The sequence below is a fragment of the Rhea pennata genome, chromosome 6, assembly GCF_028389875.1.
Source record: "Rhea pennata isolate bPtePen1 chromosome 6, bPtePen1.pri, whole genome shotgun sequence".
In the NCBI taxonomy this organism is placed as follows: domain Eukaryota; kingdom Metazoa; phylum Chordata; class Aves; order Rheiformes; family Rheidae; genus Rhea; species Rhea pennata.
In genome coordinates this window covers 21,978,697-21,990,829 of record NC_084668.1, presented here as the reverse complement: position 1 = coordinate 21,990,829, position 12,133 = coordinate 21,978,697, and the positions used below count along the sequence as shown (strand labels likewise).

General features: G+C 36.6%; 1 protein-coding gene across 1 annotated transcript in view; it reads left to right on the top strand.

The window, feature by feature from the left end:
• The window catches only part of LRP2 (LDL receptor related protein 2), a 125,848-nt gene that overhangs the window by 22,897 nt on the left and 90,818 nt on the right, over positions 1 to 12,133 (top strand). The window contains exons 5-9 of the mRNA XM_062578454.1: positions 7,105 to 7,215; positions 7,327 to 7,440; positions 8,238 to 8,354; positions 9,339 to 9,482; positions 10,866 to 10,985. Coding sequence (XP_062434438.1) covers positions 7,105 to 7,215; positions 7,327 to 7,440; positions 8,238 to 8,354; positions 9,339 to 9,482; positions 10,866 to 10,985 — 606 coding nt within the window. The remainder of the gene's footprint in view (positions 1 to 7,104; positions 7,216 to 7,326; positions 7,441 to 8,237; positions 8,355 to 9,338; positions 9,483 to 10,865; positions 10,986 to 12,133) is intronic.

Genomic DNA, 12,133 nt, shown 5'->3' with positions numbered 1-12,133 from the left:
GTCAGCACTTCTTGTTTGTCTATATTTTAAAAATAATAAATACTGGATTGGAAAAGCACACCACGTTTAAATGGCTCAAAGTGTCGGAAGACTCAAAGCTAATTTTGCACAATTTTTTCATGTTCTCATTGCATGCACCTTCCTGAGATCAGTGGTAACTATAACCTGTACAGGAAAGCAAAATTTGCTCCCAAATCATTTTTGGGGGGATATTTTAAACCTTTGAAAAGTATTTGTATTCTAGACTGCAGCTTCCCATGAAGGAGAAGAAAGGGGGTTGTATTGTACTCTGACAAGATTTTTTTATTATGTCCACAGAACACAAATGGACAGCTAGTGTTTTCAGTCTTAACACTCCCAGAGCTAATGCAGCCTGACTGTCTGGAGGCAGCCTGTCTGGTTACAGCCTCCCTAAATCCCGGCCTATGTTGAATACCGATGGAAAGGACTGTTGGCCGCAGAACAGAGGCCATATTTTTTCAGAGATGTTTTTCCTAATACCTAAGTATCACTGTATGTAACAACATGTCTGTTCATTGTTGATATTAAGGAGAAACTTTACACATCATGAGTCATATGTAACACAGAAGCTGTTTCTGTTGTTGGAGCTTAGTATGCTTCTGGGAAAAAGCCAGACTGCAAACTTTACTCAGAAACAAATCTAGGAAAAAAAGAAGAGGTGAGGATGCTAAGGAGTGGTTAAAGGAGCAAGAAATAAATTGCTGTTAATGGCTGTAACTGTGGAGAAAAGGGCATGTGTACATGCTGTATAAAGGAAAACCAGCATCATCCAACTGCCAGTGCCTTTTATCCCTGACTCACAAGTGGCTAAAAGTAAGTGCACTCTGTAAAATGAAAAGTGATTTAGAACTAAGTGGCACTTCGGAATAAAAGGTTGCTGAGACAGCAAGCCTGGAACTTTCCCATGTGATAGAGACACAGCCAATTCTGAACTCACTAACACAAATGCCTAAATGCCAAGATGCAAAGAAATGCCTACAATTTCTGGAAGAATATTTTCTGTGGCTTGGCATTTTTCCTCTTGAAGTTTAGAGGAAGAAAGCAGATTAGTAACTTGATTTAGCAAATGTATGACAGCTTAAAAAAAAATCCTGAAGATACTTGTTTAAAAAAATGCATATCTGCATATCTCTGAAGAGGAGTTTCTCAACACCTCTGAGAAATCAGTGAGTAATCATTGAATAAGGTATGGGATAGACAGATGAAATGATGTGATTGTAATAATGCAGTAAATATAGGGCAGAATGGGAATAGAGTCCTAAAGTCAATACTCAGAATTTGTTATTCAGACTAGCAGCCACAGTGATGTTTGAAAATTGAAGTGCACATTTAATTTCACTTTTAACATTCATAACCAAATAACTTAAAAAGGGGCTTTGGAAAAGGATCTCTAAATACCTTAACAGTAGTGTTTTGCTGTATGGGAAATTCAGATTTTGTTCATGGATCCAGTCATTGCTGCATCAACCAGTAGGCCCAGGGACTGTTTTGAAGGCAGCATATTTAGCCCCTAGGAGAGGTACTACCTCATGTTGTTCAACAGGCATTACTCTAGTTGATTAGAAAATGTGTTGACAGTCCCTCTAAGCCACAAGAATGACTGTGACTTGGAACATTAAAAGTAGGATTGTTGGACTAATTTAAAGAAATGAGATGGTGCTGAAAGATAAGAGAATCACAACGATGATAACAAGGAGACCCCTCCAGAAAGGCTGGTTAATTTTATTGCCCCTCCATCTTTACAAGACTTGGAACTTTAAACAGAACTCATAAGAGAAGATGAATCATTTGGTGATTTTATCATAAACTATAAATTAGGGATTAATTTAAGTGTTAGATTTTACTGTTTTGAAGCAGTTTCTAACCTTTGCCTTGAGTGTTAACTTTTCCTACCATTTCCATCCATTTGTTTCTCTTTCCATAACATAATAAATACAGAATAAATAACTTATACAGACAACAACAACAACAAAGAGAAATATCTCTATGTGGCCTTTCCCTTACCAGATTAATTTACACTAAAGTGTTTCATAAGTGAAAATGGAACATTCAGGAACTGTTGAATATAAAGTATTTTAAAAATAGTTCTTTCATTTTCACCGAGTATCACAAGTATATAAATATTTAGGAAGACTTCAGTAACGTCACATCTGCTTGCTTATTGATCTTTCTGGATGCAGACTTAAATTGTAAAGATGAAGCTTTGGTTCTGAATAAGTGACGTTATTTAAGAAACCAGTCAAATGCAAGATGTCACCGATATGAAGTGACTTGGCAGTTAAGCATGTAATAAAATGGAACAAGGAGATTGAAAGTCTTAGTCCATTTTATTCCTAATGGGATTAACTGCAAGAGAAAACTACTCATGCAGAGGGTAAGATAAACATCAGAACAATGTTTCAGCTACGGGTCATGTAATTAGAGTATTGAAGCTTTTTTATTTCATAAAATTAATGTAATTTCTATTTTCATTAAATACATATGTCAGGCTGTTTTCCCAACTTTCTTAAAAGTCAGGAGCTATTTATGTTTTAACATTTCCATTTTAAAACTTAGAAATGCAGTATGAAGTGACAGACTATTGGGGTTACAAATACTTTTTGGTAGTAAGTAGCCAATGTCATTTTTCTATGTGATAAACTTATTTTTTTAATTAAAGGTAGAATTCTCTGCCTGCTTCAGGTTTTTAGTAGAAAAATGAAACTCCCAACCATCTCCATTTTGCTCTACCATGACTCATAGAATAAACTTCTTGGATACAGCTCTGGCAGTTGAGGCAGATCACTGCATTATGAGTCCATGAGGGAGAAAGGGGGAGTCTTTTAAAGACGTTTTAGTGAGGCTGATGGGCTGAGTACAGATCCACAAACTCTGGATTTTTAATTCTAGTTTGGATGTGACTTGCCTCACCTGTCAATTCCTGCCTCTTGTTCCCTGTCATAAGTAGTTGTTTTGAGCAGGAATTGGGCAGTCAGGTCTGGAATGGGTTTGTGGAGAATGGTTCAGCCTCAGTGAGGGTGAACACAGACCAAGAACTGAGAAAAGCCTAGGGAGCAGTCCAAACAGGAAGAAAAATCATGATCAGAGAGGGAACTCATGTTCTTGATGTAAAATTTGTGTATATTGGCTACAGGACAAGGCAGAAGTTTGGGCTGGAGAAAATATCTGCATCAGGGAGGGTTTGGAACAGGGAACGAGCAAAACTGGAGCAAAGTAATGAAGCAGCTGAAGACTAGAGTGGCAAGTCAGTCTGCCAGCTCTCAAAATATCACTGCTATGGACACTCCCTGATATCACTTAGTTGATAGGAGTCTTGTGCTTGCAGTAAGTCCTCTTTCTGTTGTCTATGATGGCCTAAGGCTGTGTGCACAATGGCATGCCCACTGTGACATGGTGACTCATGGCAGCGAATCAAAGGGTTTTAATCGATTTTATTTTGTAAAATGTTTTGAAATATTGCTGTAATAAAAGAGTGATACCTGAGAGTAGGAAATTGCCCTTTTTTTTCTTCCTCCTTCTTTTAATATGGGTTAGGGATAAAGAAAGCTACACTTCCAGGCTGTATGACAGAGGTCAATGCCTGCTGAATCCAGTACCAGAGTTAAAACTTTTTGCTATTACTGTTTTTGTATAGATGTATTTCCCACTTGCTGAGCTTGCAGAGCAAACATGTTAGGCAAAGAGCAAAAAATGGTAGGTTTAGCAATCCCTATGACATAGCTTTCAAGCATCTTCTGTATGTGTACATTGAAAGATGCAGTTTAAATGGGTTTGCAAGTCGTTCCTCATCTGTTGTTTGTGCTGATCTCTGCCAGTTGATCATATTTTGCAAGTGAAGTGCTGGCATACCATGGGGTGACAGATTGCAGAAAAGTATTTTGACTAAGAATAAGAAATGCCTGAAAGAAAGTGGGGGAGAGAGGAGCTCCCTTTAATCCTGAGCACTGGAATGGATGTAGCTGGATTCTCCTCTGATGCAAAACTTGTATTATCTTCTGGGAACTGTGATCACTAAGAAAATACGATCTTTTTCAATTTTATGTAATTAGTGAAAGGTTCATAAGATCTTAGGAAAAAAAGACAAATGAAAGAATGGTATCATGAAAAGGAGGCACATTGTAATTAAAGGCAGGGTGAAGTATGCAGTGTTTATACTTCTGTGTCAGATCCTTCACTTTTCTCTCCTAATCCCATATTGTCTTCTACTGCTCTCTCTTTTCATTCTCTGCTGTTTTACAGCTGTAACTGCAGATCTCCATAGATGCTAGCTACCGTGATAGCTAGGAGCTACTGGCTTTCCTAAGAAAGTGCGGTGTAGTGGTTGGCCCCCCAAGAAGGCAGCATTTCTTGCTGAAGTCCTTTTTCTTTACTTCTTCTTCTCCCATAAAAGTCTTGATTACTATCCTAACTATTGCAGAACTGTCCTGATGACACAGATTCTCCTGAGTACTGCAGTATGTTGGCTACAGCCTTCAGTGTAACTCACAGCTTTGCTATTATTCATGAGAATTAGTTCTTAATGACCCGAATAACTAAAAAAATCGTGTAATAAGGTGTATTGTACAAAACGTACAATGTACAATGCAATGTAAAATGTTTCGGATCAGTCAGAAAGCTGTGACCAGATACACATTTTACCAAGCTTAATCTTTAAGCTATCAAGAGGAATGGCATTACCTGGGTAGTTCTAAAATTTATTTCATCATCTCCATCTGGCCTTTCACAGAATGTTTTTGCTTCTGTAACTAAAATAAAAATAAATTTAAAGAAATGTAAAGAATTCTTACAGCAAGCAGTTTTGAAAAGAAAATGAAGTATCTGTTCTCATTCCAATAAACCACCAGTATAAGCAAAATGTGTATTTTAAAATATGTTCAAAGCATCTTCACTTACTGTCCTGATTTGTATTTTTGTAACAATTTTATTTATACTATAGATTGTATAATAAACTAAAGATTTTCCAGGCTGAGGATTTTTCAAGGCTTACTGCAGGAGAAAAAGCTTCTACAAGTTCTTCCTTTTTCAAAGGGATTTTAATACATACTTGAGAAAAGTTTGCTGACAAGGTCCTTGGTTTGTCTGGGCATTCATGAGGAAAGAGTGCAGAGCAATGAGTCCAACTTCTTATTTGTTCTTTGATATTCAGTCCATTAGAAGCAGCTTGGAACATCACTGGAGGTATTTCTGTGGGATATGAAGAAAGATGAGGAAAATACAAGCTTGTCCTTTATAATTCCCCTTAAAAGTTCTTCCTTTCCATTGCAGACTTAAATGCAATTACCAAGTAAAAACAATTACTGTTCTTTTATGTGCCCCACAAATAGTTACAGTAATACCTATTTCCTAGTATACAGTTACAATGATGGTTGCTTTGCAGGGGTGTCTTCTCTGATTCCAGACAGGGAGAAAGCATTGATCCCACAGTGAACAATAAGCCATAGCTCCAAATCGATCCTTGCTTACCATCTGTAAGCACAGTTAAGACTACAGAATTCATGTTGTTTCTGAAGCTTTCAATTTGTTGTTCATAAGCCCAACCCAAGCAAAAACTTAATGAGATGGCTATGTTAAAAAGCAGTTTGAGTGGAAAGTGGGCAGAAGGATGCTAATCATATTTAGGTCATGTGTTGGCATTGTCCGTGCAGGCTTTTAGAACAGAAGTTCTGGGAACTAGTATCAGAAGGCAACAGGTATAAACTCTGTGTCTGGAACCCTTGTGCTCTGCAACTACCTTTCCCTGAATAGGCACATACTGTTCTTACCTCTTACTTACTGACTCACATTAAATGCAGTGAAAATGAATGAAATCGAAATGAATCAATCGGAGGGAGAGTCTGGCGAGACCGTAATATGTATAATCCACTATATATCATAGTGGACACCTAAGACAGCTGTTTATATTCTTATATTAAGAACTTCCTAAAGAGCAGTTAAAATAATGTAAGCCTACTCAATATATAAATTTAGTGGGAATGTGATGATATACAGAGTAGCAAGAGCAAGCAAAATATTTTGCCACTGCCTGGAAAAATTATGGCTTTTCTGAGTTTACTTCAGTGAATTCATAATCCATGTTTTGAATTCTGAGTGATATGAATGAAAATGTGCCTAAGCAAGAGCCTGCTATATTCACTTTAATAACTTTTATGGAAGTAAATTGAGATAAAAATTCAGACTGAAAAACTAGAAGGTGCAAAATGAAATTTCATTATTCTGAATTTTGGATTCATTTACCTAGCTACATAATTCACCTATACATAGAAAAAACTTCAGTAAATCCCACTTCTAAAAGCAATTATTTGCCTTTATACTGGTTGTTTGCTTGTAATAAGCAACTTTTTTCTAAAAGGCAGCAAGCTAAACTGAACTCAGCTTCTCTTACTTAACTGCTCTGGCAATGCATATGCTTACTTTGTTGGATGATTCTGCTGAACTCACTGACTGTATGCATAAGTATTTTCAGAATTAGTTTCAAGTTGCCTGAAATAATCCTTGTGCTGTTCTGGGGATGAGTAAAACAAGTCATGAAATCTAGAAGTCCCATAGTGGCTCCTGAACTTTGAGTTTAACATGCTAGGCTTAATTAGAACAAGACTGTAAATGCTTGAAGTCTCTGAATTTGAGACCTTATGAAATTCTAAGAGGATCTAGCATCTGTAAGTTTGAGGAACTCCCTTTCTACTTAAGCACTTTTATTAAGATCAATAAAATATACAAGTGAGATGCAAGTAAAGAAAACAAATGATTGCTGCTTGATCTCCTTTAGTAGTACTTCATTTTCTATCCTATTGTAAATTGTTTGGATTGCAAATCTTTTTGGGCTGAGGGAGAACATCCCATTTCTCCAAAGTTTCTTGCAAAATTTTGTAGCATTTATCTAAACATTATTCTTACATATCTGCTAGAGGAGATGGGTTACTGGATAAATTGGTTGTTTTTCTGGAGTAGTGTGGGAAGTTCTGTATTCCTTTTTTGTTTTTCTATAAATTCAGATAAATTGTTAACAATGGATATGTGTGACCAAATAATCATTATACTCTATAGTCTAATATTTGTGCTAATATGAAAGGATTTCTTACGTAGGCTACCCAACATGTGAACAGTTATCTTGTGCAAATGGAGCGTGTTTTAATGCAAGCCAGCGATGTGATAGCAAAGTCGATTGCAGAGATTCTTCTGATGAAGCTAATTGCAGTAAGTATCATGTGGAGAGTGATCCCAAATATACGTTATAGACTCTCTTTTTAAGGTAAACGTTGTAGCTTTTTGATGGATTCTTTCTTTCCGTGCTCAAATCTCTTTCAGCACATGGATGTGCCAGTACGCAGTTTCAGTGTGCTAATGGAGAATGTATCCCCCGAGCCTTTATCTGTGACCATGATGACGACTGTGGAGACAGAAGTGATGAAAAATCTTGCAGTATGGTGGCTTTATTTGGTTTCTATAATTATTTTATGAAGAACTAGTCCAAGTGTACAGCAGATAGCAAAAAAGTAGATTGCTTGGCTAGACAGACATTGAAATCTAGCCCTTATTCTACATGGACACTTTTTTAGTGGAAAGATGAAAATACCACTGCTATTTTGGCAGATGTTTTCCAAATCAAATTTGTTGCCAAGTGCCTGGATGTGTGATTGCTATTTGAATATGCTGGATTCAGTGACAGTTTGCTTTCTGACACACAGAAAGAAAAGCAGATTGTTGTTCCACCAACATGATTTTTTCCCTCTTTTCTCTGTGGCTATGATTGGCCCTTGGAGGATCCAGAAATATTTCTAAACTCCTGTCAGGGAATGTCTCCCAAGCGTAGAGGGCCTTGACATCAACATTTATTGTTATATACTTTTTACTCTGTTTCCCTAAGTACTAGGGTACTTCTCTAGCAGAGATTTCCCTACCTCCTGATGTCTTGAGTGTCATCTCATTATGCCCACCGTCATGAACCTTGGTAGTAAGGTGCTCTGCATCTGGTTCCACAACTAATAGAGAAATGTAGCCTTTCTTTTCATTTCTGTAAAGAACTAGAGTAAGCTAAAATAAAGCTCCTACTTAAAAACAGAGCAAAACAGCAATGTTTACAATACATATGAAATTTGGAACTGGCTCTTTTTTTAAAGGGAGATTATAAATGACTAGTTATCTTTCAGACAACTATTACTATTTTTAGCACTTTTGTCACTTAGAATAGTTTGATTTACTGGTGTTTTTCTCCTTAGCTTACATGACTTGCAGAGGCAACTTTTTCACTTGCCCAAGTGGTCGCTGCATTCATCAGAGCTGGATATGTGATGGAGATGATGATTGTGAAGATAATGAAGATGAAAGAGGATGTGGTATATAATAGTTCTTATTTCTTTTAATGATGACATTGTCAGAAAAAGACCTCATTAAGCTACTGTTATGAAATTTGGCAGATGAAGATCTCTTGTATCCATTTTCATTCTATAAAAACCTTAGAATTACATCATTACATTTACATTTACATTTACCATTACAGTTACCTGTTGTTTTCTACTTATGCAGTATTTACTGCATTGTTATGTATATGAGAGTTACCACTGTGGTACCGAGTATAATGCAAATTAAATTTAGCCTATATGAACAGTAGCTTGTTCCTGGTTGACTTGATACCACCCCATGAAGCACTGAAAAGTTCTTTTATTGACTTCCATAGGTGGATAGAAGGCCCTCACAAAAGCCATAATTCTTACTGTGACTATTCTCACTTTAACAAAATCGGCTTTTCTGCAACTACTTTGAATAAATGGTTTACAAACTATTTCAGAAGTTACTAGTAATAGAATAGTTGAACTATTTGATTCTTCCTTTGTTAGGCAAATTATTCATATTTTACCTTCAGAAAACAGAAATTATAGGCATTAGGCCTAGTCAGAAATCAAACATATTGTTTGTAAAAGATTATCTACTTTCTATGGAAATTTTCAGATTTTCCTTTCAAAGAGATGATGCTTCTAATAAAATAAATTGATTTAGAGTGAAAAGAAGTTCTTTCTTTTGCCAAAATTTGTCATGTGAGAAACACAAACTTGAATAAATAAAAGTGTTTTTTTTTTCTTTCACTGGCCTTCCTTTGATAAGCATTCTCTGCTTTTTTCCAGAGATCCTTTGATAGCATATTTTGAAACCACAAGATTTCAAAACCAAGGAAGAATAGAGGATATTTCTTGTATAGTCTTTCCCAGCTGTGTGTAAGAACCAGAAGTGGAATAATAAAGGATAGAGATGCTCTGGGAAGCTTTTAGGGAAGTATTATTTGAAGCATGCTCCTCAGTTATTCTCGTTTCTCTTTTCCACAGAAAGTGGCCGCCATGAATGCTATCCGGGAGAGTGGGCCTGCCCTGAGTCAGGGCACTGCATTCCAGTTGGGAAAGTATGTGATGGGACTGCAGACTGTCCTGCAGGAGAAGATGAAACTAACATCACTGCGGGCAGACATTGCAGTTAGTATTAGAATCAATGGCATACTTGAGTGGAATAGCGGATATATCCAAATATGTTTTTATCTCTTGTTTCCTGAACAACATTGAAAATTTTGATGCTCACTATTTTTATTGGCACTATTCTGACTGGATTGCCTGAAAAAGGCATATCTGCTATGAACAGATCATTCCTTTGGAAATCTGTTTATGAAATGTCACAAATAAGGATTTTAATTCCCTTTCTTTATCCCCAAATGTATTCAGAAAGGGAGGGGAAAATGGTGTCTATGCCTTTTTAGTTTAAAAATCTGTGCTTTTTCCTTTTCATGGGCAAGAAGGAATGTTGTATGGTAGTCAGAACACAGGACTGAATTTGTATATCCTGGGCCTTGGCCAAGTCACTTACGTTAGAGTTTTCAAAAATCTCTTCTCAGCTTTGATATCTGGTTCTGCAGTTGGCATATACTGTCTTTCTCTGTTGGAGGCAATGAGCATGCATAGTTCCTGTTAATTTCACTCCTAAGAATGTTAATTCCCTCTGAGAATCAGGCCCAGGGTATTTTAAAATGTCAAATTATATGGAGAGAAATATTCCTATTAAAAAATCTTTGGAGTAGGAGAAGAAAAAAAAAGGCATTTAAATGTTATTATGGAAAAGTACTTCTTACCTTTACTGAGTAATATTGTTATAACATCAAATGTAGACTGTAAAAGAAGTGTTTTACAAGAAAAAGTGTTGGGAAAAGGAAGATGTGAAGGAAGGAGGAGGAAGTCAGCAGCTCTATAATCATATATGATCACCTGTCACTGACTGTTCATTAGGTAGTAACACATGAAAAGGAAGGAGTGGTGAAAAAATAGACAAGAGTAAAGAAGAGTTTCTCCATGGGCACAGCCCAGTCGATATATTCCAATACGTTAGAATAATATAGATATTTATCTTAATATAATGCAGTAGGTTATTTTTTCTATGTGAAAAGTAAGTGATGAGGTTATATTCCAACAGATGGAGCTCAAGGATGTGTTGTGCACAAGTAGGTCTTGTGGAACCAGAGAAATGTGCTATGTGTTGCAGATGGCTTCTTATCTGCAGCTGTTTATGTGGCATTCTTACTAGTGGTGGTACTTTATAGTTGTTCATATGAAACTGATTCTTATCCTTTAACTACATTCTCAAAATCTGTTATTAACATTAATCTTACTTCTCTCTTTCATTTCCTTGTCTGCATTTATGTAAGCACACATGATTTTGTGGTACTTTAGCTATCATTTGTTTTAAGAAGCTGTTCCTTAAATTGTATATTCATCATAGAAAAGATCATAGCTTTGTAGCTATTAGTAAGGCAAAGGTTCAACTTGTAAAAGGTGTAATGATATTTCTGAACTTTTTCATTTCCTTTTTAGACATATCACACTGTGCTGCCCTGAGCTGCCAGTATCGCTGCCATTCTTCACCATTGGGAGGGATGTGTTACTGCCCTGCAGGATATATAATAAGTAGCAATGACAGTCGTACTTGTGTTGGTAAGTGAAGTACCGTGATTGCAGATACCCAGTACCTTCCCACAGCTCATTGGGAAGCTTTGGATTCCAGCAATCTAGGTGATTTGATGTACAGAGAAGTAGGTAAATCTCAAGGATCAGCAAAAGAATAAAAATGGAATGTCAGTGTGATATGATGTCAGCATGGTGAGATAGAAACAAGTCACAGAGTAGTCATAAAGGTCTTGCTCAGTAAGACCATTAAAGACATGGTGAGAGCATGATCATATTTAGAAAGATTTACTCTTGGATGGCTAATTTATTATGAAGTGTGTGTTAAAGGTCTTTCTGTGGTTAGCTCCAGGCATGTGTGTTGCTGTGTGCCTGGAAAATCAGTTAATGATATCAGTGTTTGGCACTTCTTGAAAGTGACTGTATACGAAGGCTGTAAATCATTGCACATTAAAAGGGTGCTTTATGTTTGCACTGTGGAATGGCTGTATGTCCTATAATGTATCAGTATGCACATTATTTACATGAAAATGAAGACAGTTTGCTAGAATGTAAAAGTAAGTGAGGTGTTCTGGTACTGCATTTTTTTTTTCTATAGCTGCTACAACTTAGATGCACACACCTTTGGTAGTAAGAATAGTTTATCTCAGTAACTGAAAATGCAGTAACTTCAGAATCATGGAGGTTAGTACTGCCTCACAGATACTTACCTAATTTCTTGAATGGTTTTTCAAACATATGAGGTGTGTGCTACTAACAGTATTTGAGGTGCTCAAAGTCTCTCATGAGTCTTACGTATTTTTGAGAGTACTAGGTGGCCCAGTGCTTTATGAGCTGCAGTGACACTGGGGACACTCTAAGAGTGGAAGAGTCAGTGTCCTGACTCCAGAATTCCTCCAGAATTTACTCTGTTCTTTCGCTCTGATGCAAGAAGGACCCATTTGCTAACCTGGTGCAGTTTCAGTGACTCTTTTGTTATTTTCCCTCAGTGCCCTGTTAACCCAGCTGTTTGAGTCTGACTTGAAAATTTAAATCAATGTATTTTAGTTTTGCAGAAATCTAAGGATATTTCTGTAATGGGAGGAAAAGACTTGTCATCAGGGAATGGCTCACAGTCAGTAGTATATACTTCCAGATCTTAGTTTAAATGATTTTTTTTTTGGTTTAAAGCCATAAGA